The 23,498-nt window shown below is 39.5% G+C and overlaps 2 protein-coding genes across 5 annotated transcripts in view; both read right to left on the bottom strand.

Annotated features, from left to right (window-relative positions):
• The window catches only part of LOC114644737 (butyrophilin subfamily 1 member A1-like), a 722,023-nt gene extending 704,518 nt beyond the window's left edge, over positions 1 to 17,505 (bottom strand). For both annotated transcript variants that reach the window (XR_007934784.1, XM_051926425.1), the window contains exons 1-6: positions 17,331 to 17,505; positions 3,623 to 3,694; positions 2,921 to 3,253; positions 1,429 to 1,710; positions 416 to 520; positions 281 to 307 (exon numbers count right to left, since the gene is read on the bottom strand). Coding sequence is in view for 1 of the 2 variants with exons in the window: in XM_051926425.1 (XP_051782385.1) it covers positions 281 to 307; positions 416 to 520; positions 1,429 to 1,710; positions 2,921 to 3,253; positions 3,623 to 3,694; positions 17,331 to 17,364 (853 nt within the window). In the remaining variant the exon portion in view is untranslated. The remainder of the gene's footprint in view (positions 1 to 280; positions 308 to 415; positions 521 to 1,428; positions 1,711 to 2,920; positions 3,254 to 3,622; positions 3,695 to 17,330) is intronic.
• Positions 1 to 23,498, bottom strand: part of LOC114641362 (butyrophilin subfamily 1 member A1-like) — a 994,484-nt gene that overhangs the window by 98,068 nt on the left and 872,918 nt on the right. The gene's annotated exons all lie outside the window — the stretch shown is intronic.

Consider the following 23,498-nt stretch of genomic DNA (forward strand, 5'->3'; position numbering starts at 1 on the left):
TGGCACTCGGCGCACACGTGACGTTAGGTTTGTCAGCCCACAGCACTCAAACTCCAGTTCAGCTCCTGGTATGATGTCTCCAGTGGACAGTCTGCATGTCCTTCCATTGTCAGAGTGGATTTCCAATGTGGACTCATACAGCCACTAACTGTGAATTGTGTGATCAAAATACAAACTGACTGACACATCTCAGGATTCACCGATGACAATAAAAGCCACAAAGGAACTGAAATCAAACTGAGACTAAATTAGAGAACAGCAAATTTAGAATTGTACTCACCTATTGAATCATATCTGGTGTTTGTTTCTAGGGAAGACAAAAAAAGAATATAAAGATGAATTATTTATGAATAACTTTACCATTTACTGAGAAGTCTGTCTGTTCTGATGTCGATGTGAGATCTTCTGTCCTCACCTCTCATTCTTCTCCATTGAATGACCAGCAGCGGAGTCACCGCTAAGCAAATAACCAACAAGACACAGAAAGCCACCAACCAGCCAGAGACCCCTGGGGAGAAACCTGCAAAATGAGGGGAAGACATGTGAGTTTGTGAGACAGGAATGAGGTTCAGGTGAGGAAAACACAGAAGAATCCATCAAGTGGGACTCCTTCATGCTAAGGGGAGCATTATGAGACCCTGCATTTACACCACAAATGATGTGTGCCTGTAGCTGGAGCCTGGGACCAAACACACCTTTACACCCAAGTCATCAGTGTGTCCATCAGCCCTCTCATTATCCATCATAAATTATCCAGTATCTCACCTCCATTAATGTCCACTCAATGTCGTTCTCCTCCAGTGTTTGTCTCCTACGTTTTTTAACCTACACGTTTACTTTTCATTTCTTTGAATCACGTGACACAGATATATATGGGGGTCCACTCCTAGACTGAGTCACAACTGAATTTTCTATTTTCACGATGGCCTTGTTTCAAAGTCGCACTGCTAGCCAACTGTACCTGACATTGTAGATTTGTTCACGCGTGTGTATGGTGATGTGAATTCCTGTATTTCAAAGTTCCAACTCTTATTTATATTTCATTTCCACTTATGGATCTTTTCTTTTAATGTGCATATGGCACAACGTTTAACACAAAATTAGTTACTGCATTGATTTTGGCTCTGAGGATAGGGATCTGCACTGGCAATCAGAAGGTTGCCGGTTCGAATCCCGTAAGATGCAAAAAAGGGACTCTGCTCTGTTGGGCCCTTGAGCAAGGCCCTTAACCTGCAATGGCTGAGCGCTTTGAGTAGTGAGAAAAGCGCTATATAAATGCAAAGAATTGTTATTATTATTATTTTCCAGGTAATTAGTAAATGGGAGTCTTGCTTTTTAAGCTGATCTACAAATATGTGCTTTAGTGCCACATTCTGTGTAAAAAAAAAAGTGGCAATGCTGCTAGTGCCACACTATTTGATGACGTACTGTAGACGTTGAGTTCAGATGGCCAGTCTGGCTTTGGTGCTTTACTTCTCATCAGACAGCTGAACACGTTGTACTCCTCCTTCACCGGGAGGACGCTGCTCACTCTCAGAAGACCCTCGGAGTCCCGCTCTGACTTTATTGTGGACTGTGACGTCACATCTGCCCCATTCATGTCCCTCCAGGTGACTTCTGGTTGGGGGTTCCACTTCTCAGCACTGCACTCCAGTCGGGTCTTCTGGCCTTCAGTGGAGCTCATGGTAATGGAGGGCTGAGCACCTAAAACTAATGAAACACAAAAGAGTGGAAGACAAGTGAAGAGAAGAAGAAACACTTTAACATCAGCTAACATGGCATACGGTTATGAATGAACTGCTGAAATAAAGGAATTTGGTTGTCTTTGTTTGAAGTGTAGGCTTTGATTTTATTTTGTTTGACTTGTTTCTGATCATTTTATTTATTGCTTATATTTAATGAAACTTGGCAGAGACGTCAGTTTGCAAATGCTTGGGATCAGCTGAGGTAAGTTGGCAGGTTTTGAGACTTTGAGGACATTTCTTTGAATGTCTTCACTCTCATAAATAAAGAGACCAACAATTGAAATATTACTGGCCTGGACCTGAGGAGTTTCTCACCTCAACAGTCCTACAAACCAGAGGAGCAGCACATTTGATCTCTGGATTCCAATTCCTTGGCATGCTGTCTGTGCTGAGAGGCAGGAGCTTTCCATGCTTCTCAGGTGACCTGCTGTCCCACTTGATGTCCCACCTGATGGCATCCAGTGTCAAGTTTTATCGGGGGTCTTAACCCACTTTAGGTGTAGTTTAACCATCTGTGATCTTTGGTGATTTTTTAAATATTATAATTGTGTATATTTCATTGTTTTTGTCCTTATGTATGTTATGTTTATAATCTTGCTCTGTTTATTACTTACCTGTTCTGTTTTAGCATATCTAGTTATACACCTTATTTCCTTTATAGAGTTTCAGGGCTGCAGGACCACCCTGAGATGATGTTGATTTGTATCACACAATGTCACTGATTCCAGGTTTTCTCATTTTCTGATGATATTTTTGTATTTTATTCTGGTTTGTCAACTTTCATTTTACTTCAGTTCTTTGTATATTCTGTATTTGTCTTTATTTAGTGTTTGTTTCCATTGTCATATATTCCCTGTTGTTCTTTCTGTGAAGAGCTTTGATAAGGAGGAATGTACCACATAAATAAATTGTTTCATTATTATTATTATTATTATCTTCCTTATCTCATCATGGGACCTGGTCACTCATATTGGCCGACTTTAACATCACCAGTTAACCCAATTCATACGTCTTTCTATTTGAAAGGAAAATCATAAAACTCAGAAAAAAAGTCAAACCTGATGAGGAGGTATAAGTGCCAACTCTACACTGACAGCAATTGCTCATGGGAAGTCATTGTGCCATCCCATAATACAACTAGAAATAAAAACTGTAAATCCCAAATGCACACTGACCTTCAACAGTGAGTGAGACCTCAGTCTCATCATCTCTTTGTCCCGAGTACACATAACACTTGTAGAGATGATCATCAGAAACACGGACATTTCTGATTATTAGAGACACGTTGCCATTCTTGAGGTTGTCTATGCTCAGGGTTCTTCTTGTGTCACTCTGTATCCTGATATTGTAATTGATGTATAACAGCTCTGGTGTCATGATGTCCGTTGTAAACCACCTCACTTCAAAGGCCTCAGCATTAAGCGCTGGTGAGAGGGAGGCTGGCAGGACCACATCTTCACCGACATAAGTGACGACGGGCTTGCAAGGACCGACGACGATGAAGCTGTCTGGAAAGGAAACCACAAGAGTGGAGTGAGGACCAGGATGTGATTTGTAAATTAGAAGAAATGACAAAAGTTCATGAAACCCATGTTAGCCAATTGATAAACGCTTCATTATCATTTCATCTTTCTGACTTCTTGTAGAATAAACTGTGCATAAATTATTTTTCGAGGTTTAAACTATTGCAAGCCATAAAACAAAAAACAATTAAATTCTCTTACTTTTTTTTGACAAAAAAGCTTACAAATAAATAAATATTCTTTGTAAAGAGACATGCTTCTGCTGAACTTTACTATGAAGAGAAATGTGTAAATAAAAAGTACAAAACACTTAGCACACCTAAAAATTAACAAAATATAACCAGCCATCCATACCTGCCCAGGAGATATCTGTGTTGTGTAGAAACAATAAGATAAGAAGAGTCCATCGCATCTGAAGGTTCATGGCTGAAACACAAAGAAGAGCTCATTGTACCTGTGAAGTCAGCTCCTCTGACAGACTGCTGTGTAAAACAACTGACAGATCAAACTGCGTCATCTACACTTCAACGACAGGAGCAGAGACCACCATTTATATCATTTGTGTTTACATGTTAATAACCCCGGCGCTAGAGGTGGGCGTATGACCAAAATTCTATATCACGGTATTTTTCTAAATTCTGCCGGTTTCACGGTATTAGACGGTATTTTTTTTCCCCATGCATGAGTGGATGTTAACCACATTTTCCACTGCAATTACTGCAGTAGACTGACTAAGAATAACCTATTAGGCTGTTATGAGAATTGTACATCGTACAAAAAGACATTCTAATGTGCACACAAGTATTAATCCAGGTTTGCATGGCCCCATAAAGTTAGTTTTCAAGGGGGTGGCACTAAAGAGAAGGAAGCAGATGCAGTCAAAATATAGAACCTTTAATTGAACAAATTTTGCAAAAGCTTAAACTCTGATTTTGACAACATATTTTCAACCATCCAAAGAGGCATTTAGACTTAGTAAAATATCCAGAGGTGTTTGTCAAAAGTTGGATTGCACTGAACACGTCTTAGAAAAGGAATAAATAGTAAATATTTTTTGTAAACCAACTACACTTTCTGTTAATGTTAACAATCTCTGTCCACTGACACGTTAAAGTGACTTTTTAAACAATTTTACCATCATTAAACTGCATAATATTTAAACTAATAAATAATAACAATAAAATACATAATAGTATTACTGATAGTTGCACCATTACTTCAAAGCTTCAAGCCCAGGTGCATTACACAGTATTCACCAAATTAAAATAAAATAAAACAAGTGCAACTTGGTGATGACATCTTACCAACTGTACCATCATTTAGGCAAACTGCATTAATATGGACCTTGCTTCAAGCTAAGCTATATACATAAATAAAAACTGCAACTTGCATTTATAATGCTGTTTGTGGTATAGCCCTATGGAAGCGCATTAGGGCCACTGTGAAGAAAAAAAAAATATGGACACGGAAGAAAAAAACAAACTATATGTCGAGAATACATTCGACATGTTGACTATGTCAAGATTAAAGTCGACATTTCCATTTTATTCTCATAGTTTATTTTATAATTAAAGTAGAATGTTGTAAACTAAACTTCATCCTAAAATCAATGTTTAATTTACTAGATTTTCTTAAACCCCGTCACAAATTAATGCAGCACATCAAATACTTTGTGTTAAGTGTTCCCCGACCCAGTCATTAATCACTACGCTTCTTAAACTGACTTCCTCCGCACTAAGAGCAGGCGCCTGCAGCAATCACCGCACAGAATCCATTCACTTCATGATATTCCTGCTCTCTACCAAAACCCCAGTTCCTATCTTTCCTTTTTCTTTCTCCACATTACCAATCACCACACGATAAACGTCTTTGTGAAATTAAAACTAGTTATTAACTTAGCCGATGGAGTGTTCAGAACTTTAAAAATATCTTCGTTATACATGTTTAATTATGCCATCCATTCAGAGTTGCGCCCATCTCTGAACGAGTCGCCAGCACAGGATGAATACAAGCAAAACATACACTAGCATGTACAAAAACAAGTACAACATGGCTTGCAGTATTATCCAGTAGTATAGTAACAGTATTTACACATCTGACCTTTTAAAACTAAAGTATCTCCAGGCGACGGACGTGACTCCTTTTTTTCGGCAAAAGTTCTTCTGTTCATCATGTTCAACTTTTAGTTCAGTCTCGGAATGCTCTCTGTCCATTTTCACCACGCGGCATACCTATGCTACCGCCCACTATTTGGTGGTGTAGCAGTGAAAAAGCCCTAGTGCAACAAATCTGTGTTTAGCGGTGTAGCAGTGAAAAAGGTCCCTACTTGAACAGTTTCCCGCTGCGCCATGTTCTGAACGTCGTTTAGGCAATTTAAACCGGTGTTGCGGTATAAGAAAAATCCATATCATAAAAAAAATAAAAAACGGTTTTCGGTATGAACCGGTATACCGCCCAGCACTACCCGGCGCATTAACTGACATTCTTTGTTTGTTTTACTGCCTACACACTTTGGTGGACATGGTGCTTCTCAACGCGACTCTCAGCTCTTTTATTTTATTATTTTCATCCTTTACCTCATTGATCTTTACGATAAGCGCACTCTCTCATCCCAGTGAACTCACAGTTTTTCACTTATCTATCCATCCATTATCCAACCCGCTATATCCTAACTACAGGGTCACGAGGGTCTGCTGAAGCCAATCCCAGCCAACACAGGGCACAAGGCAGGAAACAAACCCCTGGCAAGGCGCCAGCCCACCGTAGGGGGAACACACACACACACCAGAGACAATTTAGAATCGCCAATACACCTAACCTGCATGTCTTTGGACTGTGGGAGGAAACCCACTCAGACACAGGGAGAACATGCAAACTCCACGCAGGGAGGACCTGGGAAGTGAACCCAGGCCTCCTAACTGTGAGGCAGCAGCGCTACCCACTGTGCCACCCTTCACTTATCTAGTTTGGTTTTAATCATTTCTACCACAATGGCACAGGAATGACACTCAGTCATCAAACTGGCAGACATTGGTGGTACAGCTGTGGTCTGTCACATCCACCTTTGCCTTATTGTAGTCCCCCAAAACACAACAGCATCAGACTGGCCCACCCAGTGGTCACCAACTGGAATTTGTTCTCTTCTTCTGTTGTTATTGTTATGGACTGTTGAGTCCTAGAAAATTTGAGATTCACTTTAGAGAGATGACCAGGAGATGAAAGAGGAAAGCAAAGCCGTTATGAATGTAGGCGGACATTTCCTGAATAAAGAACGGAGGCCAGCAGAACAAACAAAGGGGAAAGACAAAATGTGAGGTGAAATGGAAAAAAGTTCAGAAGCCTAAACAACAAGTGGTGCCTACTTCAGCTATACGGTATAAAAAGGTATTTGTGAAAGGTATTCCTTTGCTCTATATAATTATAATTTACAAGCTGGACACCATTCTTTTATACCAGAAGAATTGTGACATCGAGTGACATGTCACCAGTACTCATAGACTGGACAATGAAAATCTGCTATCAACACAACATGGTGGTACCCATCCCAAAAAACGACACAAAATCTCTATATAAAAATAAAAACATTGAGAAAAACAGTATGGACAATAACTAAACCTTTGAAAATGCAAAATTGATGGACTAAATTCAGGTAACAGTTTATTAACTATAAAGGTCTACCGTGGGTTGGTTGCCATTTTATTCATGAAGAGTCACAGTCATTGCAGTTTGCCCAGAAGTGACAATCCTGGATCTTTTAAACGCCTCTTGGAACTCAAACAGGCCTTCAACACTCAACATCTACAGCGTCAGATCACACAGCCTCACCAGACTGGCACAACTGGTTCTCTCTCTTAGTGCTTTCTCTTTCTTATTTAACATTCATTTCTCCACCAATTCAGTTGAGTCTTTTACAGATCACAGAGATGAGACCTCCAGTAAACGCGCTCATATCTTTGTTGTATTGAATGTAATATTGTTGTTCATTTTACACTGGCTGCTATGCTGTATATGATGTTCATGTTTATTATGTTAGCAATGCCATTTGATACTAAACATAGATACATCGAGTCTACATTTCTAGTAGTGATAATATGCTGGAGACAATCAATTCTTTTGGTTTTGAATTGAAGGAGCTTGTGGTGAAGGAGCTGAGGCTAACCTACATCTGTAAAATCCTGTTCAATGTTCATAATGTTCATTAATGTTTGTTGTGGTGGTCTTGACTCGAGTTACTTTTACTGGTGAAAACTCAGGGTGGACAAGCTAATTCATGACAGCACCCTGATTTTATACAAAGACCTTCTGCTCTGCTCATGGCTCCTTCACTAAACACACACTTAATCTGCACGACCTCAATGTAAACTTGTGTAGCATAAGCCAGTTACTATGAGAGGCCAACAGGCCATAAATCATATATTTCTGTGTGTAATCTGTTGGTTTACGTATGAACACTATTGGTTTATGAATATTTACTATCGGTTTGCGTGCATACAATACTGGTTTCATTCATATGAACTATATTGGTCCGTGTCCGTATATTATCGGTTTGTGTGTGAACTATATCCGTTTGTATTTGTATAGCACTGGTTTGCATATGAACTATATTGATTCGCGTGTGTGTATATCAGTGGTTCCAGTACGTTTGTTATTGGTTTGTGAGTGAACTGCATTGGTTTTCAGTTGTATGTTATCGGTTTGCGTATGAACTATATTGGCTTTCGTTCTGTGCCGGTCTAACGATGGATTTGTGTATGCACTCTATTGGTTTCATGCACGTCTTATACTGGTTTCATGTGGGTAACATATCGGTTTTGCGCTTGAACTCTATTGGTTGTATGTGTGTTCCAGGTCGGTTTCTCGTACGAAACATACTGGTTATGCGTGCGCACCCTATTGCAACTCTCTGTATGAACTATATCGGTTCTGCGTACGAACTATATTGGTTGTTCACGTGATCTTCAGCGGAAATGGGTGGGGCAAGAAACAGGAAATCATGTCTGTTTTTTTTTACCTGCATTTTTTATTACTCTTTAATTTAATATTTTTTGCTGCTGGAATATGTGAATTTCCCCCTGGGATTAATAAAGTATCTATCTATCTATCTATCTATCTATCTAAAGAGAATTGGCTAGGAGACAGATCTGGGTTTACTTTAAACAGTGCAGTATTTTTTTCCACACAATAGGTTTGGGAAAGGACTTGGTGGTAATTATTACTATTTAATAGAATCTGCCATTGAGTGTGTAATGAACACAACGCTGAAGTTAAGTACGTATTTGGTCGTCTTTTTATTCGCTTCCAGCTACATGCTCGCTTGCAACCCGCGACTGTACTTTTTCACACAGCTTTTGCAAACTAGTTACTTATTCTAAAGGCAAAATATTCTACATTTACGACTGACGCCTTTATCCAGTATAACATTTAGTTACTACTGGTTACATTTCTTATGCCCAGTGATCCCGCACCGTGCCGCCTATTCAGGTGAAGTGACATGCTCATGGTCACACAGTGTCACTATCAGGACTTTAACCGAGAAATGTAGGATTTAGAGGACAAAGCCCTTACCACAATGCCCCAATGCTTGCACATCTGCAATGTGCATATTATTTGACATAATCTTGTCCAGGGCAGATTCCTTTGTTAAAGTTGAGTGTAACATTTTCAACCCGTTCAAGTCCTAAATCTGGGATATTTATTCTTTCAAATAATGTATCAGTTTGCAGATTAATGTACACGCTGTATAATATTTTACCATGCACTTAACATTGAAGAAGAAGCTGGCTTGTGAATAAGTAGCGGACTACAAGCATATGTGTAGCTAGGAGTGAATAAAAAGCCAGCTGAATGTGTACCTAACTTAAGTCCCGTGATCATTTCAGATGTTAAACGCTAATCATCACCAAGCCCTTTCACAAACATTATGCGGCATACAAAAGTATTCAATCCCCTTGAAAGTCATAATTTTCTGCAAGACAAAAGATGTATACACATTTATTCATTCAGTATTTTTCTTATGCTGTGACAAAACATTTCCAAAGACAAAATAAACCATTTTCTGTAGACGTTTAACTGAAGAAGAAAAACTCCAAAGTTAATGTTTGCATAGGTATTTAAACCTCTGTGCTTTGGAAGCTCCATCTTTACACCAATGACAAATTAATTACAAAGGTGACAGTCGTTTAACAGTCATAATTAAACATGATGAGGTGCTACTTGTGAGTCCTTTCTGTCTCTCTGGATATAAACAGCCCCCTTTGTAAGGGCCGTAATCTTTGGTGGACAGTCACTGCAAAAATGAAAACAAAGGAGCATTCTACTGATGTGAGAAACAAAGTTATTGAAATGCACAAGACTGGGAATGACTATAAAAATATCAAAAGAGTTTGAATGTCCCATTGCGCGCTGTTGCATTCATCACCAGAAAGTGGAAGGTTCATCAAAGTACACAGACTCTGACTAGAACAGGCTGTCCCTCAAAACTCAACATCAGAGTGAGACATCAACTGGTGAGAGAGGCGACTAGAAATCCAACTGTCACTCTCAGACGTCTGCGATGATCTTTAGCTTGAGTAAAGGTGCAGGGGTCCACAATTTCAAGAGTTCTCCATAAAACAGGCTTCTATGGGAGGGTAGCATGAAAGAAGCCATTCCTTAAGAAGGTCCACATAAAACAACGTATGGCGTTTGCCACAAAGCATGAGAAAAACCCAGTTAAAATGTGGGAGAAGGTTTTATGGTCATATGAGACCAAAACAGAAGTTTTTGGACAGACGTAAGAGGTATGTGAAGTGTAACACTAACATTGCCCAGGCCTCAAGAAACAACATTCCTACAGTGGAATATGGTGGTGGCAGTCTCATGCTATGGGGATGTTTTTCATGTGCTGGGTCTGAGAATCTTGTCAGAGTTGAAGGGACAATGGATGGACACAAATACTGCACAATTTTGCAAGAGAACTTGTTCCAGTCTGCTATGAAAGCTCAGGAGGAGATTCATCTTTCAACATGATAATGACCCTAAGCATTAAGCTAATGTGACACTGGGATAGCTCAAAAACAGAAAGGTGAATGTTTTGGAGTGGCCAAGTCAAAGCCCTAAGCTTAACCCTGTTGAGAATCTGTGGCACTGTTTGAAAACTGCTGTTCAGAGGTGCCATCTCACCGACATAGAGGGTCTCTAGAAATCCTGCCAAGAAGAAAGGGGCAGAATCACTCCTGAGCAGTGTGCAGAACTGGGGCCTACTTACAAAAGAACGAAGGCTGTTATGGCAGCAAAAGGGTTCTTGACAAAGTATGAATGTGCTGGGCTTGAATACTTCATGCAAACACCAACTTTGGAGTTCTTCTTCTTCAGTTAAATATCTACAGAAAATGGTTTATTTAGAAATGTATTGTTACAGCACAAGAGTTCACATTAAAAAGAATGAATAAATAAACGTGGAAAAATCTCTTGTCATACAGAAAATTAGGATGACTTTTAAAGTGATTGAATACTTTTGCATGTCACTGTTTGTTTCTGAAAGGGCTTGGTGGTTATTATTTTTAACAGTATTTTCCCGTAATTCTGAAATATTCACGGGGCTGACGTGAGGTGCACATTCTGCTGGCTTTTTATTCAATCCTAGCTACATGCAGCATATGCTTGCAGTCAGCTACTTATTCATACAGCTTTTGCACACCAGCTTCTTATTCTAACAGCATGGCAAAATATTCTACAGCATGTACATTAATCAGAATCATTACAAACTGATCAATTATTTGAAAAAATAAATATTCCACGTTTTGGTTCTGCACAGGTCAAAAATGTTAAACACAACTTTCATTTAACAAAGGAATCTGTCTTGTCACAAAACTGTGAAAATTAAGGTGGCTGAACGTGATTTAACACTTTACAGTGCCCATGATAGCACAGTAAATCCTATTTATCAGATATTGGAGTGGAAATACGCAGGTACTCGTACCTGGCAGGGCAAAAATTGGCTGCATCTTAAAAAACGCATATGCCTTGTCACAAAACTGTGAAAGGTAAGGTGGCCCAATATGATGTAACTCACATATACTGGTCCTAAATATGGAACATTTAGCTTTTCAAAGAATGGACACGATCATATCATGTCAAATAATATACACGTTGCAGATGTGCAAGCAGTGGGGCGTTGTGGTTAGGGCTTTGTCCTCTAAATCCTACATTTCTCGGTTAAAGTCCTGATAGTGACACTGTGTGACCATGAGCATGTCACTTCACCTGTCTAGGCGGCACGGTGCGGGATCGCTGGGCATAAGAAATGTAACCAGTAGTAACTAAATGTTATACTGGATAAAGGCTTCAGTCGTAAATGTAGAATATTTTGCCTTTAGAATAAGTAACTAGTTTGCAAAAGCTGTGTGAAAAAGTACAGTCGCGGGTTGCAAGCGAGCATGTAGCTGGAAGTGAATAAAAAGACGACCAAATACGTACTTAACTTCAGCTTTGTGTTCATTACACACTATGGCAGATTCTATTACAACCTTCCTCTTGTGTTAGGGTCAGCACCGACCCGTTTTACTTTTTAAATGCATAAAACTACTACCTAATTTTGTTTATTGCATCAAGGCTTTTTGACTTTGTCAGGATTCTGTATTTAATTAAAATAAAACAAAAAAAAACAATTGTACTAAATTATAAAATGCTCTGGTGAAAATGGATTCCCTTTGTGTTGGTAGGGTCAGTTTTGAGCCAGTTATAATTTAAGGTTATAAAACAATAGTTAGGGTCAAAACAAAAATCCTAAACACACTTTGAGGGGCTTCTCTCTCTGCCTGTGTGTCTCCTTACCTGAACAAACAAAGACAGACGTGTTCAGACATGGAAGGCTTGCATAAGACAAATTTAGTTTAGCGTTGGTGACTTGCAGAGCACACATCTCCTGTTTGCAGCAGTCAAAAATGAGAAGAAGATTTACAGTAAGCCAAGCTCTGGATCAGATCTTTTCTGAAAATGAGGCAGAGGACACAGAACAGCATAGTGATACAGATGAGCAGGTTTCCAAGGAGGAAGACATTGTAGAGTATTTACCAGAAGGCACAGACACATCTGATGAGTCTGATGAGGAGGTCACCGATGCTGAAGCTGCACTCACTCCTGCTGAAATGTTCAAATCCAAAAGTGGTAACATCTGTTGGAGCTCAGTACCTCCTGACTTACATGGCAGGGCAGCTGCTGCAAATGTCATCAAAATGACCCCTGGAATCACAAGGTTTGCTGTGACGAGAGTAAGTGACATCAAGACATGTTTTGATCTGTTTATGCCATTGTCACTAAAGAAAGTCATGATTGCTAGGACAAACCTTGAAGGAAAAAAGGTTCATGGCAACATGTGGAATGACATTGATGAGGAATACCTGGATGCTTATATTGGTGTTCTTCTTCTTGCTGGTGTTTACAAATCCAGCAATGAGGCCACTGATAGTCTTTGGGATGCGTCGACAGGCAGAAATATTTTCCGGGCAACAATGTCACTTCAGTCATTTTGATTGATATCAAGAGTCTTTAGATTTGACACCAGAGAAACTAGAGAAAAATCTGACAAGCTTGCTCCCATCAGGGATGTCTGGGAAATGTGGGTGCAGCTCCTTCCACTGATGTTCAACCCAGGGCCAAAGGTAACAGTAGATGAACGTTTTGTCCCTTTCCGTGGAAAATGCCCTTTCCGGCAGTACATGCCTAGTAAGCCAGGGAAATACGGCATAAAAATTTGGGCAGCCTGTGATGCAAAAACCAGCTATGCATGGAATCTGCAGATTTACACAGGCAAACATGCAAGTGGCATTCCTGAGAAAAATCAAGGAAAACGTGTAGTCCTCAATATGACTACTGGACTGCGGGGTCACAATATCACATGTGACAATTTCTTTACCAGATATGACCTTGGACAAGAACTTCTCAGGTGGAAACTTACCATGGTGGGCACAGTAAAAAAATAAACCTGAGCTGCCTGCTGAAATTTTGCAGGTGAAGGACAGGGCTCCACTTTCTTCAAAATTTGCTTTTACAGACACCACCACGGTTGTTTCATATTGTCCAAAAAAACACCGGAGTGTGATACTTATGTCCACTTTTCATAAAGACACAGCTGTGTCATCAGCAAGTGACAAAAAGCCCATAATTATCTTGGACTATAATAAAAACAAAGGTGGAGTGGACAACCTGGACAAGCTGACTGCCACCTACACTTGCCAGAGAATGACCTGGGGCCTCATGTATAACGCCGTGCGTAGAACTCACACTATAACATGGCGTAAGCACAAAAGCGGGATTGTGCGTACGCACAGAAAAATCCAGATGCAGGAATCTGTGCGCACGCATACTTTCACGTTCTTCCACTACATAAATCCCAATCAGCGTGAAAAGTAACGCACGTGCACGCGCCTTCTGTCCCACCCCAACTCCTCCCAGAATTACGCCTCTTTGAATATGCAAATCAATATAAACAGCCTTCTGTGAAAAGACAATGGGAAAAGCACGGGAGAAAATATAAGAATTTCAGCGAATACCAAGTGGAGGCAAAGGAAAAACGTACTATTTGTTGGTTTAAACAGTGGTATAATCAACAAAAGAAAGCTGATCGAGTGACAGTGTGTCGGAGAAACTCGAAGGCTCAACTTCACAAAGTCGCACAGTGCCCGAAATAAAAAAGAAATCACATATCAAAGTCGCCGTGAAAAAGCGAGTCGTAGCCCACCGTCTGAGTGTCATATGAAAGCTTATTAGGGTACAGACAAAAAAAAAGGCACACAGTGGGGAAAAAAGCACGAAATGTCAACTTTAATCTTGAAATTTCCACTTTAATCACGTAGTTTATTTTGCCATTAAAGTAGAACATCTTAAACTTCATCTTAAAATCGTTTAATTTACTAGTTTCTCAAATCCTATTGTAACTAAAGTGGCATGTTAAATGCTTTGTTCTGTATTTGATCTTCTATGTGCTCTATGTGTATGAATCACTACCTGCTTTTTAAACGGGCTTTCTCTTTCTCCGACGGGACACATACTCCATTACATTCTTGATATTACAGCTCTCTGAATAATTAAAATACTGAGATGTATACGTGATATCTTTTTCATGATGATAGGAATGAAAGCATGTTATTAAACATGGGAACACGGTGGCGCAGTGCTTGTTCATGTCTCACGCAAGAGGCTTGCTGCGCCATGCACAACCTTCAGTTAAATAATTTATCACAGAAGTACTGTCTCTTTCAAACGTACTAACCTCCAATTCCTGTCCTTACTTTTCTTTCTCCAAAAACTCAATCGCCACACAGTCAGCTCTGTAATAGACGTGAAGCCATCTGTAAGCTTAGAACTTCGATTCTTCAAAACTTTTAAGGAACATTGAAATATCTTAGTAGTACGTGTTTAATTATTATATCCGTCTATCTTTCCAGTGTCGCGTCAGCACCAGCAATAACACAGTGCAAGGCAGGAACAATTACTGAACTAGCTAGCGCTGCGGCACCGTGTCCTCACGTGTTTAATTATTAACAATACAGATTATTTAAATGAAGTTAAAGTTTTATCTGTATAATATAATCAACATGTTTTGCTGCATTTCGTCTTAGAAATGAATACCGTCATCACATGTAAATACGCGCTTTATAAAGTGGCGCAGGTTGTGCAATATTATAACTGTAGTGCAAGTTTACAGTGGGGTAATTGTACTTATAAGTCCAAATATTTCTACAAGGAGCACTTGATGGACTGATTTAGTGTGTTTAGAGTTCTTGGGATGAAACTGTTTCTAAACCGCGAAGTCCGTACAGGGACTAAAGCGTTTGCTGTGGCTCAGGCAGCGTCTGCTTCATGCTGTGTACCGATAATTCTCTTTCCAATCAGCTGCTGCTGTGATTTCCCACTCAGATACAGTAATATAAATACTCTGAGTGGCGCAGTGAGAGTAATGTGGAAAAAGATGATCTGCTGTGGCAACCCTTAACGGGATCAGCTGAAAGAACATGCAGTGAGAGTTACAACGCTAAAGCAGTTCTGGTATTTGGAATACTATGGCTATTCCCTGGACCATTATATTGCTACAGGTTAATTACAATCAGATGCGTTACACTAATAAACAATATGCAGTTAATTTCAGTGTATTTATAAAGCCGCGCCAGGAATGTGGATTTAAGAAAGAAAGAGTGATCACACAGGAACAGTAGCACTGCTTTGACGCTGGGTGCCGCCAGTCTGCAAAACCGGGCGGATAAATTGCGTACGCCAAGGAATGAGTTACCGTGGAAATGTGCGTGGCTTTACGCCAAGTTTAGGTTTTATACATCACGATTTGAGCGTGGAAACGGGAGTACGCAACATTTCTGTGCGTACGCACCGTTTATACATGAGGCCCCAGGAGATGGCCAATGGTTGTGTTTTATAACATTCTAGATGTGTCTGCATACAATGCATTTGTGTTGTGGACCCACATTCACCTAGGGTGGAACTCAACCAGAAAAAACAAGCGGAGAATGTTTCTTGAGGAGTTAGGAAGAACCTTGTCAAGGCACACATTGAGCGAAGGGAACGGGTGCCCCGGGACCCAGCCGCTGCAGCCTTGGTCAGACAGCTGCAGAGCTCACGTAGCACTCCTTCCACACCATCAGCAACACAAAGAGCATCAGTGCCAGCATCCTCTTCGGCCAGCACTGCCTCAACATCAACCTACACAGCCACAGCCACAACCACACTGAGGCCACCTGATTCTAAAAGAAAGAGGCGTCAGGTCTGCCCTAGCAATAAAGACAGAAAGACAAACATACTCTGCTTCTACTGCAAAAAATAGATTTGCAAAGAACACACTGAAAGTCTCACTTTTTGCCACACATGCATCTAAATGCACATGCATGTTCTTGCACACAAAGACGTTCTTTGGAACTACTGCCTCATTTCTATTGGTTTGATTTGCTTGATTGTTCGTTGTTTGTTTGACCTTGCAAATCTACATTTTCAGATTTACTTGTTTAGCTTTCCATTTATATTAAAGTTATTTTTGAAAATACTTTTTTGCCTTTTTCTTTGAAATAAATATATATGGGTCAAATTTGACCCGTAACACCATAGATGTTACTAAAGTAATTAATATTATAATAAAAAATATATATAACAAATTTATTTAAGAGATGTGTTCTAATACCCCTCAGTAATAGTCAGGTAACATAACAACCTTTTATTTATTTAAATAATTATCTTGAGGTTCATTTAATAATTTTTAAAATTGAAAACGAGAGGTATGCTGTTAAAGTAAAAGCTCATGAGGTCACAGCAAAAATATTAAAAACATTCTTTTAATGGACAAGGAAGCGTAACAAAGTAATTAAGAGGTAAGGAAAAAAAATTGGATGATAAATAATTGTTTTGAGGGTAATATGGCTGATTAAAGACACGGGTCAAAACCGACCCGTTAACATAAGAGATAGTAACAGAAAGCTAACATAAGAGGAATGTTAAATAGTAATAATTACCACCAAATCCTTTCTCAAACCTATTGTACAGAAAAAAATACCGGGCTGTTTGAAGTAAACCCAGATCCGTCTCCTGTCAGCTTCTCTACGCGCTCCATGACCGGCCACTGAGTTCCTGTTTCTTGCCCCGCCCATTTCCGCTGAACAACCAATATAGTTCGCACGCAGAACCGATGTAGTTCATGCACAACATTGCAATAGTGTGCGTTTGCAAACCAGTATGTTTTATACGCAAAACCGATATACTGCACACATAAATCCAGCATGTTACTTTCACAAAGCCGGCATAGTACGCACACATAAAACAGGTAGAAGACTGACAAGGACTCCATGTAGTGCATACACAAAACCAATAGCGTTCATATGCGAAACCGATATATTACCCACGTGAAACCAGTATAGTGCATATGAAAAACCAGTGCTATACGTAAGCAAACCAGTAGTATACGAACACAAGCCAATATAGTTGATACGCAAACCGATTGCATACACACGCAAACCAATGCAATGCAACCTAAGGATTCATTTCTAACAGCAATGTAATAAACGTCCATAATGTCTCCACTTACTTCTTTCACTTTGTTTTCTCTCCACTTTCCCCATTTAGAGCTCACACATCACGAGGATTTGTCCTTCATCAGGGGTCTGTGAACTTCATGGCCAATGTGTCAGTCTTTCATGTTCTTAATGTCTTATCAGTCTGTAGAAGGAGAAGATGGCGTGTAATAAAATAAAAGGAGTAGTATAAAGCAGGGGTAGGCAACGTCGGTCCTGGAGTGCCACAGTATGTGCAGGTTTTTGTTCCAACCCAGTTCCTTAACGAGAACTCAATTATTGCTGATGAAGCACATATTGCTTAAGTGACATTTTAATGCTTCATTTTAGTGGTCTCGCTTGTTAAGGTTCTCCAACCTTAATTGCTTATTTCAATCTTAAACTGCTGCATTCAGTGTTTTAATTGCTCCTTATTAGCAATAAGATGTAAAAGACAAAGCAGCCAGCAGTTCTCCAGCTAGCTTTTTTCCAATTACATCTGTGTGTATTCATCATGCACGGTTTGATTTAATAAAACACTTAATAGAAAAATGTGACAGACTGAAAATGATCTGTTTTAGGCTTCAAATCATTTGGATGATATCCTTGGAAAGGAAAAAAATCTACGATATAAAAGCCTTACATTGCACAGACTAACAAGCCATAAAATTAAATAAGGTCTGAGATTGGCAATGATTGGTTTCTAATTAAACAATTGGGTTGAATGAAAACCTGTAGCCACTGCGGCTCACCAGGACCGACGTTGCCTACCCCTGTTTTACATCTTATTGCTAATAAGGAGCAATTAAAACACTGAATGCAGCAGTTTAAGATTGAAATAAGCAATTAAGGTTGGAGAACCTTAACAAGCGAGACCACTAAAATGAAGCATTAAAATGTCACTTAAGCAATATGTGCTTCATCAGCAATAATTGAGTTCTCGTTAAGGAACTGGGTTGGAACAAAAACCTGCACATACTGTGGCACTCCAGGACCGACGTTGCCTACCCCTGGTATAAAGTGTTCCTCCTCTGATTTATTTCTCTTTCGTTTTTAAACGGCAGCCTGCCAACACTGACACGCCTCAGTCTTAAAGTGACAGAAACACATTAAAATAAAATGGCCTGTGATCTGACAATAAGACCCTCAGCTTTTATCAGATCTCATGAGAATTCCATGCTTTTATGATCTTTTTTAGAATGTTTAACAAAGCGGAGAACACACTTATCACCCTTTGTTCAGATTAGAAGCAGACTTGTGGTATGAGGATCTGTGTTATAGCAGGTCCACAGCTCTCTTAACAAAGGCCGTTTTAAAATAAATAATCACCGCCGCGCTCGCGGCTTAGCGAGGGGGCGTGGTGGCTGTAGCGGGTCTCAGGGCGATTCAATTGTATCCGGCTGCAGGTCGCAGACTTGGCCTTCCACGCCCCCGGCCTTCCCACGATATCACATGGTATTAAAAATAGAAGAGCAGTTGTACAGTTTTTCGAAAAGGAGCTGAAAACGTTTATGGAATAATGGCACAACAAAATCAGGTATGGACTCACAGAATAAAAAGCTCGGTATGTTAATAGAAAATTCAGAGCCATTAAACAAAACTAATGTACAATTATAAATAGCGTACGCTATGAATCCAAGTGTTTTGTGTTTATTGTCATTATAACATTGCCTATTTTAAAACATATCGTTTTAATTAATTCTTTACCTTTTATGTATTATTTGTTTTAAAGAGTCATGTCTTGCTATTTCAGCAGTATTAACGTTTTAACTTATTTATGTGATGTTATGTAGTGTATGTGCAGTGTTATTGTACAGTAATGAGAGGTATATGTGTATCGTCTTCATTAACGTTTGTTAGATATTTAACTTGAATTTTCTGTAGTTGAAGTGTTAAGTTAGCTATATATTTATTAAAGAACGATAGCGCTTTCTGCCAAATTAGAATTACTGTACATATTATTATTGTCTTGATTTCCACAGCCACATTTCTCAATTTACGGAGAGAATAAAAAACCAACACTGATTAAATATCATAATATGTACAAGTGCCCACTTTGCAAAAAGAAAGGAGACTATAGCATCATGCAGTCTCACCTTCAGAGCCATGAAGACCATGTTGTAAATTATGCAGGTAATTATGCCAGTTGTGTATGCAAGTGTGTTTAATTTTAAAAACCGCGATAGGCTACCTTACTTGCAAGCAATATTAATTGTTAGATGTTTGAATTAGAGCTTTTCAAATAAAGTTTCAAGAGCTGAATTAATCCTGCATTTCCATTGTTTGCCAGGTTTTACTATCTACAGATGCAACACAGGGTGTGTCACAAGTGGCCATTTCCATTGTTGTTTGTGTTTAAAAGTCATTGTCAAAAGACAAAGGTTTTTAACTCACTTACAAAAATGTCAAAAATTGATCACACCCATGCCCACTAGAGAGACTGCCCCTGCTGTGCCCGCCAAAGAGACTGCCCCTGCTGTGCCCACCAAAGAGACTGCCCCCACTGTGCCCACCAGAGAGACTGTCCCCGCTGTGCCCGCCAAAGAGACTGCCCCCACTGTGCCCACCAGAGAGACTGCCCCCGCTGTGCCCACCAGAGAGACTGCCCCTGCTGTGCCCACCAGCGATACTATCCCAGCTGTGCCCACTAGAGAGAATATCCCCAGTACTTCTCCCAAAGAGACTGTGCCCTCCATTGCTACAATCAATGTCAGTTCAGCAGCGCCTGTCACTAGTTTTAGAGGATCACAAATTCTACAACATGCAAAAGAGAAGAAGATATTTTGTTCCTTTTGTAATTTGAGGTTGTACAAAATAAATCTCAAGTTACATATAAAAAGACAACATTCCTCAACAAACATTGAAATAATTGAATATAACAGGCTTCCTTCGGTTTGTATTGATTCTAGAAGGGGCATTTTTGCAGTGGCAAAAACTTCCACTGGACCTAGATACCCCATTCATGTTCAAAAGTGCACATGAGGAGCTAAACATGTTATGATCTGCGAGTTAGAGAAATGCAAACGAGCATCAGAATTTTCTCAAAGGAGTGGATTCATGGGATTTGAATGCTTCCACCTGAGGTCTTTGGCCTTCTCTCCAGTTACTGCTATGCCAGACATTACACTTCAGGAAGAAGTATTAACTAGAATGATACAAGCAAAATGGTTTGGTGAAGAGACAATGAAAACATGTTTACATCGTAAACAGATGGCAGAAACACAGCAGAAACCATTAAGTAAAGATATTTCTCTTGGAGAAGAAAAATCACAAATATATCTATCAGTGTTTGAACCACATATATCATTCAGGTCTCGCCTGGGAAGGGTGATGGTCCATTATAACAAGACATTGAATACCTGGCACTGTGCCTCTTGCAAGCCTGTATCTTCATGTATACACAAGGCTATATCTAAATGGCATTTATTTCAAACACGCCCTGAACACTTTAAAAAAGTTAAGACAACAGGAAATGATGTTTTTGACTCTGTCACCATTTACAGTGGCTCCTATGATTCTGAACAACAGTCATGTGATGTTTGCTATCCTCCTAGAGGCCATTTACGTGTGAGACTTGTGCAGTACATTTAGAGGAATAAAACAATCCCAGATGGTTTGCCTTGTGAAGTTTGTGCCACACCAAAAATGGGTGACTTCCCAATGCACATGATTCCATAGGAGACATTTTGTGCCCACTGCCCTGGGAAGGTTCCTTTGTCTGATCCAATTCCTATTACCCATAAAGGAAAGGTCATCATGTTCTCTGGTATTGTTACAGGTTTGTCATATTATGTTGTAAACAGTTTTTTGTCAAATATGTCAGTATTTTTTAAGTATTATTTGTATTCTGTTGTTGTCTTTGATCTCTTAAAATAAGATTTCTTATTTATTTGATGTGATGTGCAAAACTATAGCACCTCCATGTGTACAGCTACCTATCAAGCTTATTCATATTGTAGTTTTACAGTGACTTTGAGTACTGAGAAAAGCGCTATATAAATGTAATGAATTATTATTATTATTATTATTATGTTGAATTATTTCTGCCTGCTTTTCTTTCTTTTTTTTTTTTTAGATGTTTCCACATATTACAGACGATGTGGACTTTGTGACAGTTTCTTCCGTTATCAAGAATGAAAAGATGGCTTACATAATTTTGATGACCATATCATTATGAGCATTCATCTGTGTCTTTTTTTACGTAATTCAATTCAGGTACTTTACCAATCTAAATGAAGGCATTCATCTCAGTAGATTTTACCAGGTAGAGTCAAGTACACAGAAGATTTTAAAAATAATAAAAACCAAAACCATATACTGTAGTCGAAACACATTATAGCTTAGTTTTACATTCTTAATGTAATGGAAATACTTTCCTGTGTTGATCACTTACTGTGATTACTCCCTCACTCACCTGTGCTGTCCACAATGTATACTGGACATTGTACTTAATCAGTATAAGACAGGAAGTAGATCAATTATGGATGGAAGCAAAGACACATTATTTGCAATTATACCTTTACCCATAATTGTAACTTGAATGGTTTATTAAAAGTGCACTCCACTTGGACCCATAAATGCACTGGGCTAAAATCAATGGGGCCCATGTACTTTTTTATTCACATAGAGGGAGTGTCCAATTTAATATCAACCTTGGATGATTGTATGAGTACAAAATTGTTTTATTTTTATTATTTTTCTCATAGCAATGTAATAAAGATATATGTAATTTACCATTACATTTTGGCATTACTGTATTTCATACTGGGAATTCTGTCTGTATGTACATTGTGACTGCTGAATTTTAGAAAAGTTTTTGAAATATATATATATTGTGGTGGATTGCCGGCTTCTTTCTCCGGCCCTCACCCCCAGGCCGCCAGGAGGAGCTCTCCCAGCAGCGTGGACATGCCCCGAGTTCCAGCAGGGCCTCATGGACTATGTAGTTTTTATACACAGCCCTGCTGGATACCTTGGGGGCCACCAGGCATTGCTGTAGGGGGGCTCGTAGGCTCGCATGTGCCCTATAACCCGGGAGTACGTCATGGTCACGTGACAGGAAGAAACGATGTGCTCCCGGGTTGAAGAAAAGGACTGTTTACCCTGACCTGGAAGGAATAAGGAACTGTGGACTGTTGAACAGGAACACTTCCGGGTCAGGGTGTATAAAAGGACTCTGGGAAGCCCAGTACACTGAGCTGAGCTGGGAGGTAGAGTGGCAAAGTGTCTGGGCGAGGAGGATTGGTTATTGGAGAATAGTTTATTGGTTATATGAATGGGGTGTGGAGAGTGCTTTGTGCACAATATTCTTATAAAATAAAGAATATTTATACTTTTACCTGGTGTTCAGAGTGGTACCTAAGGGTTCAAGAGGTGGACAAAGCCTCTATCTGTCACAATATATATACTGTATATTCTTGTCTTAGTGCCTGAACATGTTTTTTTTTCTCCACATTTAGAGTCACGCAGCTGTTGAAAGGGTCATAAGCAGCCTTGAAAACACTAATGAAGTGCCCTACCCAAGTCATAATGCCATATTGCATGCATACCTACATTTTGAGGCACTGATGTCCCAGGATTATAATTTCTCTTGTGTGCACTGTGGGCATCATCCTCCTATTGTTATCATGGACTTACACAAAAAGGGTGTCTTTAAAATGGCTGGTAAGGACTTCCTGAGTACATGCATGCCTGGTTGAGCCGTTCTTTGCAGAGGACAGCAGGACTTCAGTCCCAGAGTTTCTGTGCTCAAGGGATAGTGTGGCAATAAACAACAATGAGCCATTATAATAAAAATCTTTTTTTTTTCAGCAAGTGACGTGAAAGAACCCCCACCAGATTTTAAAGGGGAGGTGGATATGGAAGACTATTGGAAGTCCGTGGAAAGAGAAATTCTTGGTAGAGGCATTGTGAAATGTAAGCTCATGACATTTTTACTTGTTAACAGCTGCCTGTATGTAATTTGAAAGGGTCGATTTTGAAGTCTTTTCCCTTTTTCCAGGCAACCGTGATAGTCCTTTTGTCATTTTTCCAAGTTACCATCAGTGGGCACCCTGGATAGGACCCCAAACCAGAGCAAGTCACATTGTTGCTAACACAGAGTATGCTAAAGTACATGTGTCAAATAAGTCCCAAGATGAAGGTGACATTGATATTACAGAGGAGCGTCTCACAAATGAAGTCATGAATTTAAAGGTAAATTA

The sequence above is a fragment of the Erpetoichthys calabaricus genome, chromosome 4, assembly GCF_900747795.2.
Source record: "Erpetoichthys calabaricus chromosome 4, fErpCal1.3, whole genome shotgun sequence".
Classification (NCBI taxonomy): domain Eukaryota; kingdom Metazoa; phylum Chordata; class Cladistia; order Polypteriformes; family Polypteridae; genus Erpetoichthys; species Erpetoichthys calabaricus.